Source organism: Dermacentor silvarum, unplaced genomic scaffold (genome assembly GCF_013339745.2).
Source record: "Dermacentor silvarum isolate Dsil-2018 unplaced genomic scaffold, BIME_Dsil_1.4 Seq941, whole genome shotgun sequence".
NCBI lineage: Eukaryota > Metazoa > Arthropoda > Arachnida > Ixodida > Ixodidae > Dermacentor > Dermacentor silvarum.
In genome coordinates, this window is record NW_023606996.1 from 78,520 (window position 1) to 104,328 (window position 25,809).

The 25,809-nt window shown below is 44.7% G+C and overlaps 1 protein-coding gene across 1 annotated transcript in view; it reads right to left on the reverse strand.

Annotated features, from left to right (window-relative positions):
- The window catches only part of LOC119435833 (papilin), a 105,025-nt gene that overhangs the window by 53,412 nt on the left and 25,804 nt on the right, over positions 1–25,809 (reverse strand). Inside the window, exons 5-19 of the mRNA XM_037702539.2 lie at positions 25,501–25,603; positions 24,241–24,374; positions 23,205–23,328; positions 22,835–22,915; positions 22,442–22,614; positions 20,259–20,391; positions 19,593–19,719; positions 17,070–17,277; positions 12,589–12,774; positions 10,980–11,168; positions 9,225–9,407; positions 6,743–6,884; positions 5,610–5,790; positions 2,954–3,937; positions 1,163–1,333 (exon numbers count right to left, since the gene is read on the reverse strand). Of these exons, the coding sequence (XP_037558467.1) occupies positions 1,163–1,333; positions 2,954–3,937; positions 5,610–5,790; positions 6,743–6,884; positions 9,225–9,407; positions 10,980–11,168; positions 12,589–12,774; positions 17,070–17,277; positions 19,593–19,719; positions 20,259–20,391; positions 22,442–22,614; positions 22,835–22,915; positions 23,205–23,328; positions 24,241–24,374; positions 25,501–25,603 (3,119 nt within the window). The remainder of the gene's footprint in view (positions 1–1,162; positions 1,334–2,953; positions 3,938–5,609; positions 5,791–6,742; positions 6,885–9,224; positions 9,408–10,979; positions 11,169–12,588; positions 12,775–17,069; positions 17,278–19,592; positions 19,720–20,258; positions 20,392–22,441; positions 22,615–22,834; positions 22,916–23,204; positions 23,329–24,240; positions 24,375–25,500; positions 25,604–25,809) is intronic.

The window sequence follows — 25,809 nt, forward strand, 5'->3', positions numbered from 1 at the left end:
CAGGCTATACCTAACTATTACCTCCTAAGAGCATATGTAATATACCTTTTATGTGTCCTGTTTTACATTTGCATTTCACCCCCACTTGGAGTGCAGACACCATAGTAGCCAGGAATCAAATCCGCGTCCCTGCACTCAGCTGCAAATGTTTTACTGGTCCTTTCATGACACTCTGACAGTGTTACTTAGTGCTAGACGATGTCAAAGCTTGTGGGGATTGAGAGTTGCGCCGGTGCCATTGCGCGGGCTTCACCCGTTCTGCCGTCCCCTGAATTTTCCCCGTCCCGCTCCCAACCGGTTCCCACGGTGTTGCTCCACTCACGGTGGTTTGCGGTAAGGGCGGGGCGCTGACGTCACTACGCCGGCCGCATCGGCTGCTAGTTACTGAGCGTGGCTCTCTTATCTCTGGGACCGGCACAAGGTATGTCTGCTGACACCTTTGTGACTAGGACTGGAACTCGCGCACGGTGCCTTTGCCCGTGCGGGGAGCGTGTACTTTGTGCTGATCCTTCCCCAACGCTAAGCCGACGAGCGGTGCCTAGTGCTCGCGCGAGGTTGCACCACGCTGAGCCACACTTGCCGAAAGCCCAAGCCGAAGGAGATTGCCCGAGCTCTCGCGAGTTGACCCATTGGTTATCGCCAGCTTGGTTGCTGTCTTACTTGACCTCTGTATTACTGCTGGAGTACGCTGCATTGATGAGTCAAAGATGCTGTAAGTTTTTATACGCCATGCGATTCGTTTGCTATATGTTGTTTTTTAGCACTGCTGATGCCTTATTGCTTTACATTGTGAAGTACGATATCTTGTATTAGCTGCACACACTGATGCAACCAGCATTTTGTCGAAACGGTGCATTTATAGCCCTATCAACTCGAAGCTTCCAGCTCCTTCACAAACATTCACCGTCCCATACGAGGGTCACCGAGAAACTTCTGCATCATGTATAAGCAACAGCTGGCTGAAAGCTGTTCGGATTTGTCGACCGTGCTTGTCACGATTTTGGCCACAGAGTTCATTTCTTTGTGGGCACAAGTTTGCACAATAAAGTGTTCCCGTTTATTCAGTTAATTGCTTTGTCTTCGTCACACTCCTACATTGAGTGACGACATGACAACCACATGCTACAGCAAGCCATGAGAACAGTGAAATGGACTTTCATACCCTTCACACCCTTCAAAGTTGGGTCCCAGTGCTGCAGTGACGTCATCGGGGCAGCATCCAAAGGTCGTGTTAGTGCAGATGACACAGCCCTCAAAGTCAGGACCTTCAGCCGGCGACTTCTTGTCGGGACAGCAACCGAAAGCATGGTGCTCACAGGTGCATCCCTCGAAGCTGGGTGGAGGGCATGACATTAACTTCCATTAGCATGCAGTCCTCAGACATTCCATCAAAAGTAAGACTGCACACAAACGGTTTGAAATAACTCATACTTTTCTATGCTACGCTCATGCAAATTTACCTGCGCTCATAGCAACACATTCCTACATTTCTTTGTTGGACAGATCAGAGAAATCATATTGGGTTACAAAAGCATGTGCTGTCAATGACACCCACGTTTCCTTTAAGTGAACCTAAAAAGAGGACGCACTAATGTATCTGCAGGATTCTCCATTGTGCAATGGTAAGGTCTATTCACTAAAAGGCAATATAAACATGCCTTCATCTTCATTGAAACACAATTATTAAAGAACACTTATTTGGATTTGTTAATTGCATGAAGGTGTGTTTTAGATCTATAAGCTAAAAAAAAAAACACTGCCCAAGCACTCCGTTCAGATGGTTAACCAGAGAAGCTGAAACGTGCGGCCCCGGTGTTTAGCAGTGGGTTAATCCCGACACTGTATTGAAGTGTTTCTCATTTATTGGTTACATGTTTGTGTTTCTAGTGGAACGCAAGCACTAATGGTGGGCAGATGCTGCTAACCACGACGCCGAGCTAACTCGAGATATTGAACGCATGCGACATTGGCAAACCAAGGAGCCGGTGTTGTGGGCAGAGCAGGTACGACGCAGAGAACGACGTCACTAATGGCGCTGCCAATGGCGCGCGCGCTTGGGTGTGACGTAGAGAATGACGTAACTGACGGCGCAGCCAATGTAGACGTTTAGCGAAACATGGGATGAACAGGTTTTTCGTTTCGCCTAGCCATATACAGCTTTCGCTGTAAAAGTGATGCAAGGTGGCTACATACACAGCACTGGCACAGTGCTCAGCGAATGAAATGTGATACTGGAAGTGCGTGGCTGCCGGCCGTTCTTGCGCCATTGATGGGTGCCGGGGACACCAAGATGATGCATTTTTGTATCACGTGAAAGGGCGAAAGCCTGTATGTTGCGTTGTGACTGTATCCAGCCCCTCGAGGGATCACCCAGAGCTCACCGGTAGCGTAAAAAGCACCGGCCACCATACAGTCTGAGTATCACATTTCAATCGCTGGGCATTGTACATTCGCCTCCATTTAGTAGAAAAGACTAACAACAAGCAATCTAATCAGTCTTGATAACCAACTTTCAATTAACTGAGAGATAGCTGCAGCTCTATTCAATGGCATGCCATTTCTTAAAACGACTGCTGAATGCTTCTTACATCCTCCTCAGACCAACAGAGCTCACAGCTGAACAAAAAAATAATTAGTGCACATACGTATTGAACGATTGGTTGATTTAGTAACTGCTGCCTCAGCAACAAGCTCAAGTTAACCTCTGCTTTAGTCTCAGCAACAAACCCAGAGCTTACGATACACCATAGTGCAGAGAGACACTCAGAATGTCAGAACAAGAGACAACCCACGAGCGTTACACAAGACATGAGACAGCACACATACTGTCGTTTCATCTTTCTCTGTGCTATGATTTATTATAATGCTGAAGCAGAAAGCCCTAGAATTCTCAATTATAAAGCCCAGACCACAGCAGAGAGATCATTGAGCTCACAAGTAGTGGCATACATACTCGGGACCCAATGCGACAGTAACGTTGTCAGGACAACATCCATGTACTGTCATGTTGCAGATGCACCCATCAGCTGACGCCGCGGTGACATTGTCACGGCAGCAGCCAAACTCGGTCACCAGGCAGCAACCCTCCCCGTTGGGTCCCAGAGCAAAGGTCGCATTGTCCTCGCAGCACCCGTACAGCGACTCCGTGCAGTTCCCGCACCCTTCAAAGTCAGGACCCTCAGCTGGCAAGATTTTGTCTGGGCAGCAGCCATACTTGGTAGCCTCGCAGCCTTCTGCACAGCCTTCAAAGGCCTCTCCCGTCGCGGCAGTCATGCCGTCGGGGCAGCAACCAAACGTGGTATTGCTGCAGTCGCTGCACCCTTCGAATCCTTCACCACTTGCCGGCGTCTTGCCATCTGGGCAGCAGCCGAACAGTGTGTTCTCACAGTCGGTTGGTTCAGTACCACTCCCTTCGATTTCATCCTCACAACCAAGCCCGTCCGGACCTGCGGCCGCAGTCATGCCGTCCGCGCAGCAGCCGTGAGTTGACAGAGAGCAATTGGCAACTGGCGTAACCTGGAAGAAGGGCGGGCAGCCTTCATTGTTTGGTCCCTGGGCCACAGACCAGCCGTCCGGACAGCATCCGTGCATCGTTCCGTGGCAGGGCTCTTCTGTACCCGAGCCCTCGATGCAGTTGAGTCCGCCGGGACCATCTGCTGCGGTCACGTTGTCGGGACAGCAGCCAAACTGGGAGTCGGCGCACGGGACGAACATGGTCGTCGTAACTTCGACGCAGTTGGTTTTGTTCGCATCTTCGGCGGCCGTCACGCCATCTGGACAGCAGCCCCACTCGGCCGCACTACAGTTGGCAAAGAGAGCTGAGTCAGTTGTGGCCAAGAGACAGCCCTCGTTGTTGGGGCCCTCGGCTGGTGTCTCGCCATCGGGGCAGCATCCAAACTGCGTGCCGTTGCAGAGTGACAGCTGTTGACAGCCCTTCCTGGAAGTGGAAATAAGAAGACCATAGGTTGGTAATTAAGGAGTGTACCATAGGGTTGAATGCTTTGCTAACATGAATACTATAGGCACATACAAACAAAATAAACTGCAATTAGCCCTTCATGGGCAATGTATGTGTGACTGAGGCACAGTGTTGGGCTGCTAAGCACGAGGTCGCGGGATCGAATCCCGGCCACGGCGGCTGCATTTCGATGGGGGCGCAATGTGAAAACACTCGTGTACTTAGATTTAGGTGTACGTTAAAGAACCCCAGGTGGTCCAAATTTTCCAGAGTCCCCACTATGGCGTGCCTCATAATCAGATCGTGGTTTTGGCAAGCGTAAAACCCCACAATTTCAGTGACTGAGGCACACCCAGTGTTGGGACCAGAGTGTATTGTTACAAATGTGGGAGGTGCTTATTCAGGCCTTGAAGGCAAGCACGAACAAAATGACTGTGGCGTAGTCGTCATTCGTCTCCTCTTCCCTTCTCATCATCGTGTCTCCTTTCATGCACCATGTTTTCAAGCACGGACACAACAGCTTGTGTAGAAAGTGGTTGTGTTGCTTTGCCAAACTGCAGTAGCTCTCAAGCGTCACTTGTAACAGGCCTTCTGGTATACTTTCTTTTTTTTATATATTTACACTTCAATTTACAATGTATGCAGAGAGAACTATCACTGCGATTTTAACATAAATGCTTGCACACTGCACTTTTAAATTTCAGACTGCATGAATCATTTGCGATAAGTTCCATTATTTCATGGCTCATGACAAGTTCTCGTGCAACAGGTGTTATACTGTGGAACCTCGTTGATACATTCCTCACTGTCGCATTCTTCCGGCTGCTACATTTCGTTTTAGCTGTCCCTATCTAAATCCTATTGACTCCCATGTATTATGTTCCCATTTGCTACGTCGCCATTCTGTAATTCTTCCACGTTTTACATTGCATTTGAACATGGCAGTCACATAAGTTTAGTGGTGCAGAGGAAAATTTTTTCTCACACATTGCAACAAGCGTACATTGCAACAAGATACTGGTGCGTTGCCATCAGCAACCGATTCATTGCAACAAGCGACCGAAGTTTGCAATAAGTGACCGTAGTTGCACAAGCCGGGCATTGCACAAAGATCGAGAGAAAACGTGCACATAGCCATAGCCAAAGCACCCAAAAAAGTGTGCATCGGCTAAAACCTACCGGATACCATGCACACTGGGCCAAATCGTTCGCGTGCAGAGTGACATTTATTTTGGGGCCTGCAAGGGCATTAATTGAGCTGCATAACCACCGGTTCTCTTAAGTCAGCTTCACCGCAATAAAGCCGTGTTATGCGGTGGAGCCATACACAAAATATCGCGGTGAAGCTTATCATGAGTGGAAATGGGCCACTGTAGCGAAACATCATACGTGTCCCTTATTTTACACACATGCATGCGCCGTGCCCGGTCACAGTATGAGTGTCGAGACGTCTAATAGTCGTACTGGCAGCCATTCAGAAGTGTTTCTGATGCTGCTGTGGCGATTTGCAACTTCATCTCTGTTATGTTTTTCCGGCTTCTATGTCATTTTACCGTGGTCTCTTGAAAAACATTAACAGGGTTCTACTGTGAGAAGTGCCAGCGAAGGTGACAGAAGTAATAAAAGCCTCAAACAAAAGAAGTAAGCTCACATAAATGGCCCAAATGCCGGGGTCACGCCATCCATGCAGCAACCAAACTCTGTAGCCTTGCAGCCCCCTTCGACAGGAGTAACCTTGGGGCATCCCGCAAAGCTGGGACCAGCAGGCGTCATGCCATCGGGACAACAGCCATGCTTAGAATCTTTGCAGCCTCCCAGAAGGATCACTTCGTCTGGAATGAAATGAGTTAAATCCAGCGTTAGTACTACCACAAGGTCTTGAGCATAACGAAAATGATCCTACAAAGCACGACTTGAGCATAAAACTGCTACTGTGCTGGTGCAGGGCTGTGGCAGTATAACAAACGTTTCAGTGAATTTCAATCTGTTAGTACCCGAAATATCTTACACAACTAATTTATTTGTCAGTACACCACTCTGGTGATAACCTCCTCTGCACATTATAACCGCATATTTTCAAGATCAACTGCTCAATAATGGCACATATTCATACCTCGACTGCAAATGACATCATTCATACATTTGTTGAGATTGTCTTTTTCCATTAAAGTGACACTTTTTATGTTTTACTGCACTTGCGCATACGCTCCTGGTTTTATTTAAGCTCGCGGTTTCCATATAAAATTTCAGTTGGAAAGTGTAGCAGTCATGTGTGTCTCTTTCCACTGCTTGCGTTCCATATTATTGCGCTGTAGTTAAGTATGACTTAAGCAGGAAAAGCTAGTGCAATGAAAAGGACATAATGAAGGAACAGACAGCACCATTGTCTGTCCCTTCCTTATCTCCTGTTCGTTAAGCTGCTATTTTCTGATGAAATCGTGAACCAACCAGCCCAAATGCATTCACTTTCACAGTTAAATATGGCCAACATATACAACCACACCCAATTACCTGCTTTGCTGAAATGCAAGGGCTTTTTCGCCAGTATGCCTGCTCCTAAATTCATGCACTACTACGTGGCACAACTACTGCAACAGCTAGCTTGCAGACTCACACATTAATAGATGTCTTATTCTTTTGTCTTTCTTTTTTTCTTTATGCTGGATATGCACAGACTCACAGATGGTGCTCCTAATTAAAATGTGTCAGTTGAAAACCAGGAAATGCACCATGTTAAGTATTCATCTTTGCAGAACCATACATAACGATGAACGCGAGTCATACCATCGTCGCAAGCATTCATGTTGCACGACTCGGTGTCAAACGGCTTCTTGCTGACGTCGCAATTCTTCGGTGCAGCCGGTTTCCCATTGACGTGGCAAATGATAGTTCTTGTGCGCTGACCACCACCGCAGGGCGTTGAACACTGCAAGACGCAAATCATTTGCTGCAAGACAGACTTCACTCGCACGCCACAATCAGCCCCAATACACTGTTCGGTGGTCTTTCAGAATGACTTGCGGCTAAACACTACAGTGGCACACTAACGGAGGGGGGGGGGGGGGGGGGGGTCCGAACCCCCCCCCCCTGAGGCCGAATTTAAGCCCCACCCCCCACGCGTCCAGCTCCACCAGTCCAACGTGTACCTTCAGTGCTCTGTCCCCATTGTCATTACAATTCAGGCGGTGGCTCGAGGTCGAATTTACCCGATTAACAGAAACGCTCTATCATTGTCTTGTATTTATTCATTCACTCTTAAATTCAAGGAGGGCCAACCGCGTGCTCGATGGCTTTACGTTGAATTCCACTTACAATTATTAGGCATTTTATTTGCTGTTGAATTCCTCTGGCTAAAGCACGGAAATTGCAAATCATGCAAAGTGCTTGCCCCCCCCCCCCCCCCCCTCTTTCTGGCAGAGATCCTGGGTGCTGACACAGTAAGTATAGGGCATTTGAAAAGCAAATACTTTTTGCGTCAGATCGAATAGGCATATTTTTTCTCATTGTGAATGATTTTCGCCTTGACATCCCTCCCCCTTCAAAAGATAGCAGAAGTGTCCGAATCAGAGAAAACAGCTTAAACTTGTCACATCACCTACTGACATCACTACTGTCATGATCTAGATGCAATACAGTAAAACTTCATTCGTACGTGTTCAAAGAAAAAAAAATGAGAGAAATAACGTACTAACCAGGAAAGTGTACTACCCAATGTCAGTGAAAAATTTGAGACTCAACTGCACCTGACATCCACATAATGCGAAAGCGTTGCCTCGCACATTTTCTTGCTGGAGGCTCGAAAGCATATCCTATGATCGAAGTTTGGCAATGTACCCAACATTGGTGCCAAAAGATGGTGTTTTCCTGGAACGTATGAACCGGTAAAAAAGAAGCGCAACTGTATTGAGTAATTTTTTTTGTTCTCAATAGCGAATGATGGCGCCGGGAAATCGTACTTAACGGGATCGTATCAACGAGGTTCCACTGTCATTGTGGACAAAAAAGATTGGCATTCAGTATTAATCTTTCTATTCAATGAGCAATCTTATTAGAAGAAAATTCATTCCAAAGGAGTACTATAATGTGCGCTCTTCATCAAAAGTTTTCAAGGCACTTGTGCCAATGGCAAGGAGTGTAGCTAGACCTCATGGTGCAGGGCTTCCGTGGCACCCTCTTAGTCCTGAAGCTCACGAGAGAGCCTGAAGCACTATTCCTCGTGAATCTCTGGAGCTCTCAAGCAATGAAGGTTCCACACAGGCATCCGTGTGAGGCCTGGCCGGTGCTGCTGACAATAGCTCGAAAATGGTTGGCAAAAGACTGTAGCGCTTTAGTCTGCCTTATTATCTGCCTTCATTGTCACTTGAAGGTTTCCCCCAAAGGCAGAAGAACTGAATTTTGGGCTATTCTTTTATCACTTGGGCACCATGAGATGCCTAAACGACAGGCTAAGAGATCACAAACGAAAATTGAACCGATACCGAGATGGACCTCTGTCAGTACGTTGTCATGACTGTGGTTGTGAAACATCACTTAACGAATGCTCTACATTGCACAACAACAGAGGTAAAGGACACACGAGAAAACATGGAAGTCAGTTTGATCGCAAAAGCAGGTGCTGGCTGCCGCCAGCAATCTGTCTGTAACACTAAGTAAAAACGAAATTACTCATCTAGTCCACCAAGTCAAAAGTGAATAGACTGCGCTGTTGTTTCCAGCTTCATGTGCATTTGCAAGAGCGGGTTAATTAGAGCTACAAAATGTGGCTTTGGGTCTGCATCACGCCTAAATACCAGCTAAGTAGTGATTGTACACTGTGCTCTCTAGTGCCTACAAGGAACCCTTGTTCTTATCACGCTTTCTTCCTGTTCACATTTCAACTTATGCTGATGCTACAAATAAACAATATTTCAAAATAAAAAAAAAATTTAACCTGTAAGCAATGTACCATCCATGTCTGTCTATCTATCTGCGTCTGCATTGCACCTTTAGGACCACGAAAGGCATTTTATTTACACTGTGCTAAAGGATTTTGCCGTACAGTCAAACCTCGGTATAACGAAGTTGTACTTGCAGCAAAAAACTTCGTTATATCGAGAATTTCGTTATATCGAGGTTTCGTTAATTCAATCAGGCTAAGATGGGGAAATAAAAATAGTTCGTTATATCGCGAATTTCGTTAAATCGAGGTTCCTTATATCGAGGTTTGACTGTAATACAATCAGGCTTTGAGGGAAACAGATCGAGAGGGGCCCAGCGAGACGCATACCTGATTCCACGGAGCGGCGACCCAAGTGCCGTTACAGACAGCCTCCACGGTACACTCCCGAGTTGAGTTAAGTTGTTCCGCCGGGTCGCACTTGTCGTCCGTCACATTGACGATGCTCCCGTCGATAAAGGTGCCACAGAACACCTTGCGGGTCTGCATGCCATTCCCACACTCGGTGGAACACTGCAGAGGAAAAGAAACGTTCTGAAGCCAGTCAAACTTGAGCAAAGCTTTGGCAGCAGTAGCAGCGGGAGTAGCATAAGACCTTCTGCTTTCTTCTTTCTGGGGTTTTACGTTCCAAAACCAGCTCTGATTATGAGGCACGTCACAGTGGAGGGCTCCGGATTCATTTTGACCACCTGGAGTTCTTTAAGTAGCATAAGACCAGGGAGGTAGAAAGTTGGACTAGTTGGAATGGATGCGTGCTTAAACTAGTGCGGGAAATGACGGCAACACAGAGGTGAGGGCATGGGACATGCGCTGTCTAAGGACTTAAGTTTATCACGAGCAACACACAAAGGAATGCGCCACCTGCACGTGCATGTATATCATGGAACAAATGAGCAAGCAGCACCATGTCACAAAATAGCAAAGAGATAGAGGGATGAGAGACACACCCAGGTATCATGCTGGCTTTGTATACGCAAAGCTTCTACAAGATCAGGGAGTACGTAAAAAAAGCCATTCAAGTTGGGCAATTTGAATTGAGAAATAAATGTGAGACGCCTTCACGCGCTTGTTATCTGCAACTATAACTCTCATATTCTAGAACACTCCTGTGCTCGGCATACCACCTTGACTAAAAAAAAAAAAAAGAGAAAAGCACGGCTGCACATTAATGACACTCAACACTCAGCAGAGATGCTTGAGCGAAAATTTTGCAACAATGTGCTTCACATGTCTACTTGAGTGCACTACAGTGCAATCCTCATTGATACGATCTTCACGGGAACCGGCAAAATAAAATGTATCATCCAAAAATCGTATTATCCGAAAATAATCGTATATAAGGAAAAAAATGTGTTATCTCGAAAAACGTATTATGCAGAATCGTATGAACAAGATTCCACTGGTAATTGGGTGAAGGCGTGTCTCTCACGCAACTGCTAATCATATCAAAGGCCGAGGTGTGTCAGCGAAGCGCAGCGTCTTCATCAGTTGAGGTGCAGCATTGTAGTACTCCCCTTGGGAGTCAAGGAAGAGCGTTTGAGTCGTGGTCTGTTTACGAGTAAGAAGGCAAGTTTTCTGGCACAAAATAAAAAAAAACACTTGCGATGTCTCTAGAGGGGAATCCAGCCATTTAGATCGGCTCAACATTTACCTTTATCATAACCTTTAAAAGCACCGAAGCGCTTTTTCACGTCCTTTGTAGGTTCGTGGTATATTCCGGTCGGTTACAATTATTCCTTTCTGAAGTTGCGACACACACACAAAAGAAATTGTAATTGTGTTAAGCAGGTATGAAAGCAGTTGTGTGTACGGGCGGGCCTCCAGGAATCACTCAATTTGTCTGTGACAGTTTTTCTCACCAGGAGCACTAACAATTTGTCAAAAGATAGAAAATTACACTGAGCCGTATTTGCAGTAAAAAATGCAGTGAGGAGAGGCTGAGACGACAAATATCTATTGCTACTCTTCTGGTCGGCATTGCCGCGCTCCTGTTGTCCGTGTATCGCCACCATAAGGGAAACCACTCTTAGACACAGATCCACAAGCACAGTTGGCAAAACTGCAACAGTGAGCAGCGTGACTCACGGGGCTCCACTGGGAGTAGTACCACATGTACTGGCACAGGTCGTCCAGGGCACTGTCGTCCTCGTCACAGGGTTTGGTCGTGTTGGGCCGCTTCTCGCCATCGCAGTACTCGTCGGGGAACAGCATCCCCTCCTCGTTGGCGCAGAGCACCTGCCTGGTCTCGATGCGCGACGAGCAAGGAACTTCGCACTGCGGTTGAAAGGCGCCATACGGCACGGAATTGTTCAATATTCAGGAACAAAATATTCTCACAGTAACATATATATATATATATATATTTATATATATATATATTATATATTTTTTACAAATAACTGTTACCAGCATTTTGCGCTCACTATGTGGGCTACGTGTTCGGTATCAACATCAGCCACAGGCTGCAGAGAAAAGATAATCAAACAGGAAAAGATAATCAAACAGGACAGGAATCAAACCTGGATTCATTGCATGAGAGATTAGCATTATACTGCAAAGCTGCACACTTATGCTTCCTGTCTTTTTATCTTTGACACAAGAAAGATTGCAAATGCAAACTGCACCACAAATTGCATCCAGGCATCTTAGACAAGCAAAATGCTTAAAAATTAGGCAAGCTAGATGTCCCTCAGCAAAACATTTAGTTGAAGTGTGGTTAGAAGCAAGGGGGTTGTTTTGTTCCATGGCCAACCAGTTACCATCACTGCTTTGCAGATTGTCGAGATGCTGTGTTGTTTCTTCGGGACATTCTACAGAGAACATTAAAGGGAGACCTGTAAATCATGCCACATTTCATCTGCTTTCCCCCTTTTAGAAATATCAGCGATCTGTCTCAAGACGTGATTACACTTCTTGGTTTGGCATAGCCTCTGGCAGAGCAGAACATGTGGCGGGCATGCAGAAATCGAGATCTAAATTTTTTCTGGAGATCTACTGTTGTGAGCTTTAAAAAATGAAACATGCAGGTGCATGCGTGGCCGTTAGACTTGCATAGCACCAATAACAATGTGCTGTTCATCAACCTGAAACTAGGGCAGTTTTCTTCTTTAGGCTCCTCCATCAAGCCAACGTTTCTCCCCATCAGTTTCTTCCACTAAATTTCCTCCGCACAGAGTCAGCACACTGATATCCAATTCACTGTAGTATGCCATGCATGAACCTATCAGATGGCAATCAATGCCACCATTTGCTCATACCATACCATGATCATCTAGATGTAAGATTTTGAAGTGAACGATTAATTTGTACTTCTAGGCTCGAACACAGAACATGGACTGGCACTGACACATAACAGCACAGCATCGACCAGTCATAGATTCTGAGGTCACTGTACTGAGCATTAGTATAGACTTTGAGATATGCTAGCTAAGCAATTGTAAATCATTGCTAATGTAAGAGCACACACCTATCTTGGTAGTAACTGCTGCAAACATATTATGTAAATCTGTAGGATTTTCTTACTTTTATTGCCATGTCATCTTCTTACTAGGTAACGGTCATGTTTCAGTGTTTGTCTCCTAAATTACATCACCCAAGAGACTCCTAACATAGGTGATTAAGTCAAATCAAACCAAACCAAAAGCTAATCAATGTACACGTGACGATACATAGAACAGAAAATGCAAATACTCACGCCAGACCACGGTGAGGTAACCCATTCCGTGCCATCACAGGTTCGCAGCTCGCAGGTTTGGTTGGTGGGCGGTTTTGCCGCTTCATCACAACCAGAGTCATCCAGCACCTCCACAGTCTCACCACCAAGAGGGTTGATGCACACAACTTCTCGGACCTGAGTGCCTTCTCCACAAAGCCGGTCACACTGCAGAGAATCATCAATCGAAGTCAAAGACGATGTGAGGTTTGAAAAATTGTACATTTCTACTAAAATTTCGTTTGTTCATTTTTTTATTGACAACTTTTTAACATTCTACTTCTGAGTGCATAAGCATAGAAGCATGACACAGATAAGGTGAAAAAGATGAAGAAACTGCCCGCACTATGAGAATGGACAAGCAGATGACTACTGACCCCATACACAGGGAGAAGAAAAGCAAGTTTTGGTCGCTCAGACTTTTGCTGACCAATAGTGACGTATGTTCAGTCACTATGTGGCGTTTTGTGCATGCTTAACATCCACGGACCAGTTTGCAGTACTAGTACTACGGCAATATGAAAATTGTGCGCACACTTTCTGCACATAACTGTGTCTGTGGAAGGTCTACTAAAAACAAAACAGAGTACTGTGCACTGATTGAATACATTGAATTATTGCATTGCAATTGTTATAGACAGAGCCAGAAGCTGATGACGCTTTACGACAGAACTTGGACTTATTGTTCAAACCAGTGATTGGCCTTGGTATGTGCGTCTCAACACTAGTGATAAACTACACTAGTAGTGATAGTGCATGTGCAGATGCCTACATGAATGTATCGCCTGACACAGCAAAAGGAGGCGTACAGTAGGGTCCACTGTTAAATGGAACACCCTAACCAGTGCACAGTAGACTGTTATTAATTTGACTCTGGTTGATTCAACTTTTCTGTTAATTCGATCCCAAATGAAGGGCCCAAGCTTCCGTTATTTCATTCGTAAAGTTGGCGTTCGCGAACTTGACCAGTCAGCGTGCACGTGCTTGACCCCCATGGTGACCCCAATAGCGACCCTTTCAACCCTTTGCGGTCCGTTGTCGGGCAGGGCCCGACAACGCAACATGGCCGTAGCGGTCCGCTGTCGGGCACCGCCCGACAAGGGTGTTCGGGGGTTAAATTACATGGTTTTTCTCACTGTGATTTGTGCGCATTCTTTGTATACATGATGCTCCATCTCTTGAGGGATAAGTAAACCTTGCTTGTTGAAGTTTACTTGTTTTTGCATTAGGGTGCAGCACAATGTTCAGCACGGCTTCTGGATACCAGAGTGTTCTCACTTGCGCGCGGAACCGCACGTTCACGCGGTTCGCTGATAAGCATGACCACTTTTTCACCGCATGCGTTTTACGGTGGTGCATTTAGTGAAAGCGATGATGACTTCAGTGAGGAAGAGAATTACGTGCCTCCATCAGATAGTGATGACAGTGATTAGACAGAAACGAGTGACGAAGACGACGGAGACATCTTGTCGAAAGACAATGAAATGGCGGCAAAAGCTTTTTTTCTGACTTCTAGAGGTTTCCATTCTCAATAGCTTTATTTTGAGGCACACACAGCTGCATAATCATGGTGAGAAAGAACAGCGACACCTGCAGTACCGCCGCAACCTCATCCAACAGCTGGTGGGTGACGTGAGGGCTAGAGCCAAAAAGTGTGGCCCGTCTGCGCGGAAGGAGTGCGAGGAAAGGCTAGATGGGAGGAGCCATTTCATCTACAAGCTCCCAGGCCGAAATAGCAAAGACTGTGCTGTTTGTAGCGATCGAAAAACAAACGGAGGCAGGAGGGAAACTGTGTTTTTCAGCAAAACCTGCAGTAACAACACTGGCCTGCACCCAGAAAAATGCTTCAAGCGGTATCACACGCTGCTCAAATATCAGTAGAGGAGTTGCCTGCAGAATGCAAGAGAAAAAATAAATATCCTGTTAGTTTTTCTTCCACAGTTTGTGTTTTTCTTCACGGCGCCACAAACTGGCAAAATAGTTTCGGACCAGATCAGCCGGAAAGTGGGTAAAAGTTTCGGACCGCAAAGGGTTAATGGCCGCATGTCTCGGTGGAGCTTAGGGGACAGTGAACACATGTCATCTCTCATTGGAAACGCCTACTTTCAGCCTGCCCTAGGAAGGTTTTCAAGCAATAACAGTAGCCCACAATGCCCAATTACAGTATTTAGTCAGTTCTAAAGGGGCACCCTTTTTTATTTATTTTTTTGCAGAAATAGTGGGCCGGAAATTGCCTGCATGGTTGCAATCGAATAGGAAAATTAAAAACCGCGTTTGCGGCGTTTATATGCTTTACCACACAACAGGGCTGTATTGCGGCAAAGCTGACTTTAAAAACTATGCGTTGAAGTCTGACTTTAGGAAACTGGCCGCCATTGTGCAACACACATTAGGTCCTTGGCCATTTCTCTTCTTAAAAAACCGGGTGCACGTTGGATTTCTATTTTGTTTAGGAGCGTTAATGTCATTTCTGTGTTATTTTTCTAATTTGTACGCAAAAAGCGGGTGCGCGCATTTGATTCGAGGACGTGTTAGAATCAGGCAAATACTGCCTAATGAATCATCAGTGTGTTCCGAGGTTTTTTTGTGCATATTATCTAATTCAACCCACCGGGTAACTAGATAAATTTTCTCAATACCGTCAGGGCCAAATTAACTGAAGTCAGCTGTAATAAAGCTGATACAATAGAATTGAAGCAGTTGATATGATCTGTCGGATGTACATTTATACTGAAAAAATAACTCTGTGGTCCTTTATGCCATATCTCAGCAATAATCAAAGCCAGAATAATAACCGCACATTCCCTCTAACTGTGGAGCATACTGAACAAAAAGAGGAAAACATGCACAACAGAACTACAGCAAAAACCATCTAGTAATCATCAATGCATTTCAGACTGCTTCCTATGTATTCATTCTACAAAACTATAAATTGTAGAATGGTCATCAGCTTACATTTGCGGGAAAAATAACATTGAGGGTTTTCAAATGATTTAATATCAGGTGGGTATAAAGCACCAAACAGTGGCTTAATTTCTTTTCTGAGAGGTCTACTCTTCATGTATAGGATGTTAGCTTTTTATTAATATAGTAAGCATACTTTTTAAAATTCGTAACGCATCTTTCTGGATCAATGGTGGGAAAACAAAAACAGTGCCACACTTAAGCTCAGAACTCTAATACATGTGCAATGAAGGCAAATTCATTTTTAGTTACATTGGTACACTTTTCAATAAAGGCAAACATTTTCTAGTTACAACTTAAGTTATTAGATTAGGATAAGTGTAAGCCACCATGGCTTGTCATGAAACAGTATGGTGGTGAAAAAGCCTTTGCTTGTTTGTACACACACGAGCCCCATGTTTAGTCAGGAAGTGGCTTGTAACACCTTATTCGGCAAAATGAGCAGCAAACAAATCTTGCTATGCTCAGAGTCAAAGTGAGAATGAAACTATATATATTATTCGCCATGCTCTGCTGTTAGCGTTCAGCCAGTGAAGTGATAAAGGCCGTTTCACTTCTATGCCGATGAAATGGAGCAGTTTGTCTACTCTGGCATCTCTGCCACTTTTACTGCACAACAGGCCTAACTTCACTGAAATGCCTCTGTTATACATAAACTGGACTAACATGCAAGACCTACGCAGTACTCTGCTGGCAGCTGAGTGTGATGGAATTGCAGTTAGCAAAATCACCAGGCCGCTAAAATCTTCAGCTGAATGGAAGTAAAATTCAGTCAAAAGCGGCTGGTTATTAGATGGAGTGATAAAATTAGGGGAATTGCGGGCATAGGATGGTGTCAGGTGACGCAGCATAGGGAGTAACTGGAGATTGCCAAGAAAGACCTCAGTCCACTTATACCTCTAAGGGCTCTTTTCTTTTTTGCCCGCAAAACGGCACTGTAATGGCTAATTTTTTTATGTGATATGCTTCATTAACATGATTAGAACATGAAAATATGACTGAAATAACAGCGATGATGATGATAGAATGTAACAGAATCTACACTGTGAAAGTTACACAGAAAAACACAGTTTCCTCTGCATGCAAAAAGCCATTCAGAAAGTGGCAAAGCACCCATGACAAAGTGGGCTCGTCGCAAGCCAAGAAGTGATGATCACTCATGACGAGCTGAGGTTGTCAAGATTCCTTAATGGGTTATAACTTAAAATAACAAGTTCTTGCGGATGACGACGATGAAAATAGTCAGCTAGCACAGTGTAGTTATGGCAGATTCAACTTGTCGTTCCCAAGAAATCCAGTCTAATGACCTCTAAAGGTCATTTCACAAAGTAACTAAGCTTAATCGTGACAGTAAGCATACCATATCACTAATATATAAAGTTTTTTTTTTTCGGCATAATAAAGCTTCAGTGTTCTTTTACATGACAATTAGAGCGCTCTTACAATGCTCTCAAACGACCCATCGAATGTGCCATTATAGTGGTAGCTGTCAGGCTTACCTCCGTCCAGTTGCCCACTTCCCAAGAAGCACACTCGGCATCGGAGCTACACTCCTGCAGCCGTTCCGGCTTGGGACCCGAGGACTCGCAGTCCGAGTCAGCAGTCAGCAGGCTGCCAACCTCGGTGCGCCGCTGGCAAAACACTAACCGCAGCTGCGTGCCATTGCCGCACGACTTGGAACAGTCTTCCCACTCCCCAACATACCACCTGCATCGTTGCGGAAAAACAATGAAGAGTTGTTCAAAGAAAAAGCATCAAATGATCCGTGTACTTCAGATAACTCTGTGAAAACAACAAACAACGGAAAAAGTATAGGGGAAAATTAAACTTTCTTGTTTAGTTGAAATGTATAAAAGAAATTAAACATGAATGAGGGTTAAATACGCGATAAGCATCGCATTCTTAAAAAAGAACAAGGAAAATGGAAGTGAATGAAAACACAACTTGTCACCGGTGGAAGCCAAACCCACAACCTTTGAGTGGTGTGTGCAATACTCTACCAATTGAGCTACAACAAGGGCTATACCCCTGTCCACTTTATTGGGTATTGTATTTGTATACATCTAGTATAGACCCAGCCCTGGAAGTGTTAACCAGCGCCACTCGAAGAGCAGCGTCTAGCCTCTTGGATAACCTTATCCTTGTCTGCTCAGGATGTACTTTATTTCATGTGTCAGTCCAGCTCATCAAAAATGAATGCCCCCCTAAGTGCAGAAGGACTCGTCAGATGAGTTGCTGCTGTCTGCTAAGCATTACTGTTCTGGCACAAAAGCTAACACACACAACATGAATATGTAGGCATGTGGCGTAAATGAATACACAAGCACTTGTGCATGTGTTTGTCGTCTTCTCCTTTCCATACGCATGCCCTTTTGCACCGAAACGATAATTGTGTTGCGCCACTTTCTACATGTCCTGGTGCTCTAAGGTAGTTAACAAACCACAAGGTGGACACATTTATAAAAATGATGTAACGAAACTGCAGCCACTGGCCCAAGATGCATGCAGCGGCATGTGAACTTTTAGTAGAATATCAGATTATCATGATAATCATGCATGTGCTAGAAGTTACAGCAACAGACGGTTGGCTAATGCACGTGTCGCTATTTCACTGAATGAGAAAAGATTTCACTCTCTCTCTCGTTAGTTTATCAGTGCACTTACAAGCAACCAAGGTATCTGATAAAACAGGATCACACCCGCATCCATGGCAGAGCTAAGTAAGGTGAGAACAGGCTGTCCCCTTCAGCGAGCTATGGTGCTCTCCGAGCCGAATGTTTATGAACCGACCCGTTTGCCTGATGTAATGCCTTCCACAGATAAAAGGGATGTCACATTGGATGTCCTAGATGTCAGTGTTCCAATAAATTGGAATTCATTTTGTCCTCCGCAGATGCGGTGTGGTATATGTGACACCCCTTTCGTCCACGGAAGGCATTTTATTGGGAAAATGTGTCGGTGCATAAGCATTCTGCTCAGAGAGCACCACAGCAGGCTCAAGGGGACAGCCTGTTCTGGCCTTGCATTATACTGCACTGAATGCAGCTGTGACCTTGTTTTGTCAGATGCCTCATTCGTCTATAAGCACACTGATAAACTAACAAGAGAGATAGTGGACACTTTCTTAATTCAAAGAAATGGTGACACATGTGTTAGCCAATTAACTGTAGCTGACTTTGCTGAACTGTGGAGCTAATCTGATGAAAAAAACTCGGTGCACCCCCCGGAATTCTACTTATTGTCTGCACATAAGTAACGAACAGCACATGCGTGCTGTTTGTTCATTACTGTTTTCATTTTCCTTTCCTGTGAGCAATAAATGTCAGTTTGAAGCCAGCACACGTCCTGTCTTTTCTTCACATATGTCCATGCTTTTCTTGCCCTCTATAGCTACATCATATAGCCATACAAGCTCGCCCAAGGTTCGATGCTTCTAAGCTTAATATAAAGTGTAATGCAAGAAATGGGATTTTATGAGGTACATTACATGGTTTGATGAGAAGTTTGAAGTGTTGCTTTGTATGACTGCTGTTAATTAGTTATTTCCTGCATAAGAAGGCCCTCAACTCAATAATAACCAGTGCACCTACTTGTAACAAATAGTATTTGTTTTTTCATGTCATGCATCATCTATAAGAGCTTAGCATTCGCAATTAATTCTTTGTTAAAATTATGACGACTGGCCTGATGTGACCTTTTATTTAAACTACAGGTCCAAACATTTTTTTCTGCAAAGGTTGTGTCGTGTTTTCAGAAAAATGGCAACTACGTAGATGAACATATAGCTTAACCAGACATGCAAATTTTTAGGCCTTAAGAACACTCAGTCATAAATTCGTGACTGATGGGGTGATAGTAAGGGTGAAGCCGGAAATGAGGAAGTGGCCTGACAATGACACGGAGACAATGGCAGTGACATGACAACAATGGCATAACGGAAAGCATTGATCGAGGAACGGAGACGCGTAGCAAACTCGGTTTCGAGCTCTAAACTGCCGCAAGAATGGCTGCAGTGAACTCACGTTGCAGGGCACGGTTCTGGGTTGCAGACCCTGACGGCTTGGGGCTTGACTGTCGGGTTGCAGAGGTCGTCAGACACCTTCTCAAACGTGGTTGCGCTCGTGCAGTAGACGAGGCGGGTCTGAGCACCTGGCAAAGTAGGCAGCAAAGGGCAATTAAAAGATGCTATCCCCTAATAATGTTAATAGGCGAGTTCATTACTGCATGTTTTGGAAGCAGACGGGCATTCACGTACTCTGGACGGTTCGGTGAGTGCAAGCAATCACAGTTGAACTGGAAAAGTGTGGCTCTCTGAGCAATGCATCATGCTCCACTATGCAAATTCTCGTGTTTTTTATTAACTATGGCCATGTTAGAATAAATTTACTGCACTTTTGCTCCAATATCATGTTTGATTGCACACAGGTGACAATTCAATATATTTAAAAACTGTTACAAAAATATTCGTGTTTATGAATAGTGACTACTTGATTCAAAAACCAAATTGAATAAGGCAATACTGGATTGTTATTCAGAAGTTTCAAATATTTGTGCCCCCCTGAATTTATCCAGATAGGTGAACTGCCATTGAGAGCTTATATTAGCAAGTTAGGTGCATACACTGGCATGAACATTGTGAGTCCTACGAAGTCAGAGCAGCTGCACAGTGGACGAAAAAAATCACACACCTCCCCCGCAGGTCTGTGAGCATTCTCCAAAGTCTCCCGAGTTCCAGTTGTATGTGTCCGGCTGCGGCCGACTGACACCGAGAGGCACCGAGTACTCGTACGTGATGCCCAGGTTTTTCTCCTGGTACAGCAGCTGCACGAAAAAGCCCCCGTTTCTCACCAATCATCACAGGAAGAAGAACAAAAGTCGTGTTCACGCAAGAGTACTACGAAGCTACAGAGGAAAGACGCACAAATCTCCAAGAAGAAAACTTCGTGCTTTAAGAAAACCTTGTCCAAGTGCTTCCCGCACTTTTTTGAGTGCTGCTTCTTGGCCTAGTTGGAAATGCATACTGTGCTGGGGTGTGTTTTGAAGACAAGGACAGAGTAAGGCACACAGATAAAGATACAACACATTGCAATGACTGTAGGTGCTCACTGCTGTTTTCAAAATGGCGCATAATCAGCTTCCACAAAGATAAAGGTACGAGTAAATGTATAGAGGTTAAAGCCATTATTGGCAAAGGGGCCAGGTGGGTCAGTACACCATCAATTTTGTTGTTTCAAAAAGAAATTTACTCCTTAACTTGTCAGTAAGATAGGTAAGACACGTCACATGGCTGTACGATGATCTATGTACATGCTATATGAAAATGGGAAGTTTCAATTAATGAAAGTTGTTAGAGTGCTCCTGTATGTTTATCTGTGTGCCTTACTCTGTCCTCGTCTCCAAAGTGCACACGAGTGCAATCTGTACTTCTTGTTCCTGTGCTTCGAATGAATTGCTTAAAAAAGTGTCAAGATGGCTTGCCCGCAGTGCACATTGCCCCACACATGACGGTCAACATGTTGCTGAAATGCTGATTAATGTGCAGCCAGTGCATTGTCCTTGGTTTCTTGCGTTCCTTCCTATCGTATTTAACTCACGAAAGCAAGAAAAATGAACCCGCTGCCCAGTAATCACCGCTTTACCAACCTACTGGCCACCATAGTTTGTGAAATAATTGCTTGTTTTGGTAAAATATAAGCACATGCACTAGCATATATATTTTTCAGAAATATCACAGACCAATTGAATGTAGTGTTAGAATCTAAATGGCATGAAGCTTGTTTGAGTTAGTGAGGTAGCAGCAGTAGTGGATGACAAGAGCACAGCCTTGTCGACTGTAGCTGTTCACTTTCTGTACGTCACGGACGAAGATGATGTTTAATGCTTATTGAGGGCAAAAGGTTGATAAGAGGTGATTGCACAGAGAAATATGACAAGTATGACACATTTCTGGATGCACTTACTGCCTCTATACCCCTTGTGTCAGAGTGGCGGCAATTTTGTAGGGCAGGTTCTTCCACTCTGTAGTGTCATGGCAAAAGAATGAGGCAGAAAAGGTAATAGTGCGCACGCGAGAGCAGCCCACTTGGAAAGTGTGTAGTGTACGATGCGATGTTGAGGCTGCAGGGAGGATATGCGGTGGCTGATTAAGCGAGGTGCGATAAAACTTGTGGAAATGTGAAAATGTTTTAACGCACCGACATGTACAGGGGGGAAATTAAGGCTAATTCTCAAGATGTGCTCATGCCAAATTAAAGCCGTCACCTGCCTTTCTACATTTGTGGAGGGTATTACTGAGCACTTTTCACAGGGAGACTGGCTTATTTTTAATGTACTTATCTGCTGGTGTATCTTTAATTTGTATTATTTGTGTCTAAGTAATATCAGTACTTATGTACGCTGATTAATGTGCAGCTAGTGCATTGTTGTTGGTCTGCAAAGATGAGACTAAAATACCTTATAGACCCCTATCAGGGGGTCTATAAGGTATTTTAGTGATGTGGCACATAACCCTTCTCGAGTATTGAACAATAACGAGCGCATAGCGACTGAAATATGCACCCAACTACACAACCCCAGTGGCAGATAACCGCATGGACCAAGTTGTTTAGCTAAGCAGGATGGCACCAGCAAAGTGAGGGGAGGAGATAAAGAAAGCTTTGAAAAGCAACCTTTAAAGGTTAGTACAATATCTAGTAGCTCTCTTACATGTTCGAATTGGCTTTGTGGCTCCGCGGCTGCTGCGCCACAGATAGCTGTCGCCAAGTATGGTTGGCGAATCATACTTTTGGCAGTGGAAATATAGCTGAATCATACTTTTGACTTTTCAAGCTAAGGACTGAGGAACAGCCAGAGAAAGAAAAAGAATACAGACCACAATGAGGATGGTCTCGATTGTTGGCCCAAGGGCAACCAAGCTCTCAGGAGCGTTGGCACCGTGGTTGCGCCGCTCGTAGTGGAAGACAGTACCAGCAAACCGGATGCTCCGGGGAAACTCGATGCGCCAGTTGCCGTTGAGGTAGTAGTAACCAGTCTGGTTGCGAACGGCTGCAATGAGACAGAAGCAGTACTAGTCAGAAAGAAGCAGTACTAGTAAGAAATGACACACCAGCCAGACATCAGTTGCATCAGTCAGTGATTGCTTCAAGTGCTCGGTTGATGGAGCGAAAAACGATAAGGATTACCAGATGTGCGTGGATGCACGTCATGCATAAACCGCGATCCACACTGCCACTCGCTGAGACAGCACCCCAAGACTAGGACTCACCAAGATAGTTGTTTGTGGGAAATTTCTCTTCAATTCTGATGTTCGTTGCTCCCGATGGAATCAGCAGGATGTCATTGTAACCTGCGTTAGCGAAGGCAGATACGCAGAATTATCAGTTTCGTTGAAACACGAGATTGCTGACGAGCTAGACTTGTGACTTTGGTTCTGGTTTGTAATTTGTGCGAGATGTTGACAAGCTCTGTGTCTAGTTAAGATATCGCATGCCATCTTGTCAGTTTTCACTGGGCGAGGGAAACGATGGTGTGAGAAAAATAGCCAGCAATGATAGTGAGTTTTTGTCACTTCTCCTAGTATAGTGCAAGGATTAGATAAGTGGACAGGATCCGGCAGCAAATACAGTACTGCTCACCGACTTGTAAGTTATCCAAGTCGAAGACGCCTTCAATCGTGCTGCAGCTGGTACCGTCACCCCGACACACCCGGCATTTGTCCTCCACGGCGTCCGAGCCCAGCATCTTGTCACACCCAACAGGCTGGAGCAGAAAAGTGGGACTATGAGTTGCAAAGAAAGTTCTTGTTTGACAAAATATAGTGCAAGAAGCTAGATAGCACAGAATGGAAAAACACAGCAATTCGCTGACCATGCATAGAACATAGGTACGTACAGAGAACATTTCATGCTGTAAAGTGATTGGAAAACTCATACACTGAAATTACAGTTTTACATCCTAAGCCTACTTTTGTAAACTAAATCCCATACTTCTACAGTGACTTCCTGACATTGACTGTTATGGTATTCCAGAAACTATTGCGAGGTACATAGTAGAAGACCTCTCCCAAGTAATCACTTGAGGGTACAGTTGTAAAGAGTGCAGTTGCCAAGGATGGTGTACGGCCCCAATCTAAGCATAGAGGCCAAAATCATACAGCTGTCACATTAAGTAGTGAAAGCAGAGATGAAAGGATGCATTCTAGTTAGCTGAAACTTTTTGGAGCTGAAACAAACTGGACCGTTAAGATGACATTTATGTGCAAGACGTGGGCACTGATTGACTTTATAGCAAACAGTTTTATCACAGAACTATTACTGAAGACCTGGCACAGTCGGTTGTGCACTGCTAGTACCAGTGACCAGTTTCCATGAGCTTGACATATACCAGTGTGTACCTGTCCAAAGTATGGGTAACCACACAAGCGACCTCACACTATTGCTATTAGCAAATCCTGACTTGTCCTAATGGTGCAAGTCTCTTACCCTATTCCTTGATAACCTGCATCTGTAAATACAGTGCTAGTGAAATTGGAACACGCTGAATTTGTAAATAGTGCAAATGGCATGAGAACGTGCAAGCAGTGAATTATGCCAACCAGACGACCACCACACCGACAGGCTTAGCCACACTGTGACAAAGGCACGTCAAGCACGAATATCGCTTAGTACTTACCATGCAAGCTCCATTGACGCAAACGTCAAGGCTGCCGTCATCATGACACCGTGTACCGTCGATGGTCTTGGCTGAATGTCGGTAGTAGAATCGCTCCCCTTTTGGTTTGCAGTTTAGCTCACAGGGATTAGCAGCTGCAAGAGGATACAAGTAAAGGGATTTCAAAGACCCTCATTAGACAACAATTATCCTCAGGTTTGCAGCTCAAATGGGTGCAGCAGAAGCACTAAAAATGAAATACCCTGTCATAACTTGAGTCCATGAAACCATTAGAACATTATAAGTTCAAGTTCATTCTATCTATAGTTGATATTAGTCGTGTCTCAAAGAGACGTCAGTGCGATTAAATGATTGGCTGATGGAGTTTACCATCCCTAGCCAATGGCTGGAGTACGAGAGAAGTTATAGAGGAGGCTTCTGGGTTAGTATTCACCAACTGGGGTTTTTTAACATGAACAAAGATAAAAATATACAGGCATTTTCGTTCTGCCATCATTTAAATCGAACCTGCAACCTTACCTTTGGCAGCAGAAATCATATAGCCACTGAGTGGGCAAGGCTTCAGCATGGTACCTTCCTCAGCATGGTACTACATGACTGAGTTTACATTTGCCCAAGGAGTATTTACAGACAGTGATGTAAGTACGTGATTTCACATGATCTGCATCAAGTCCAGCACAACGATTAATATTGTGAAGAGAGCAGAGACGTCCAGGCAATTCAGGGGGGCCTGTACTGTTTACTGTCAACTAATAAAAACTGTAGAACTGGCCTCATGATTGACACCTAAATAAAGCTCAGGGGTGTTACACACCCCCGGTGCCAAAAAACAGCAAAAAAATCAGCCATCATGATGAAAAATTATGTCATGCTGTATCCAGGCAGCCCACAATGAAAACAGATTTGCTTAGATGCTAAGGCAAGTGTATTCTGTCACACTTTTTATACAACTGCTGCTGTCTGTAGTGGAAGTCAATGCGATTCAATGTGATTCAGTGACACCCGTGTCACACGCACACTTTCATTGACACTCGGAACTACTGACCTCTCAAACCCACAAGCTGTATTGCACAAGCTCGTGGATTTCAAAAGTACTAAATGGTTTTCAGTCCTTGAAAATCTGTGGAGGAGTATCAGTTTGTGCAAGCAACCAGCTAAGTATTGCTCTTGGCCTGAACGAGACTGGTCAGGGGTAAGATTCTGAATGTATTAGAAATGTGTTTTCCATCAAACATATCTGTAAATCATCAACCCACTCACCTTTGTAATAAGGCACCCAGCTGTAGTAGCGCCCTTCGAAGGGTATGCTGTTGAACCGAGCACACTGCTCTTCCCTGAAGTCCTTTGTGTGGTCCGGACATTCCTGGTTGTGAAGACAGAGTGTGGTGCTTTTCATATACTGTACCGAGAGATTGCTCGCTTACAACAAAAGGTCGAAAGTTTTGCCTGATAATGGTTACACCAAATGGCAATTCTGCACTAACGAAAGGGGAAGACTGAAGATAAAGAGAAAAGTATTTATAGTTGGCACCGAAAACTTATGGGGCCCGGGTTCCATGAAAATTTCGA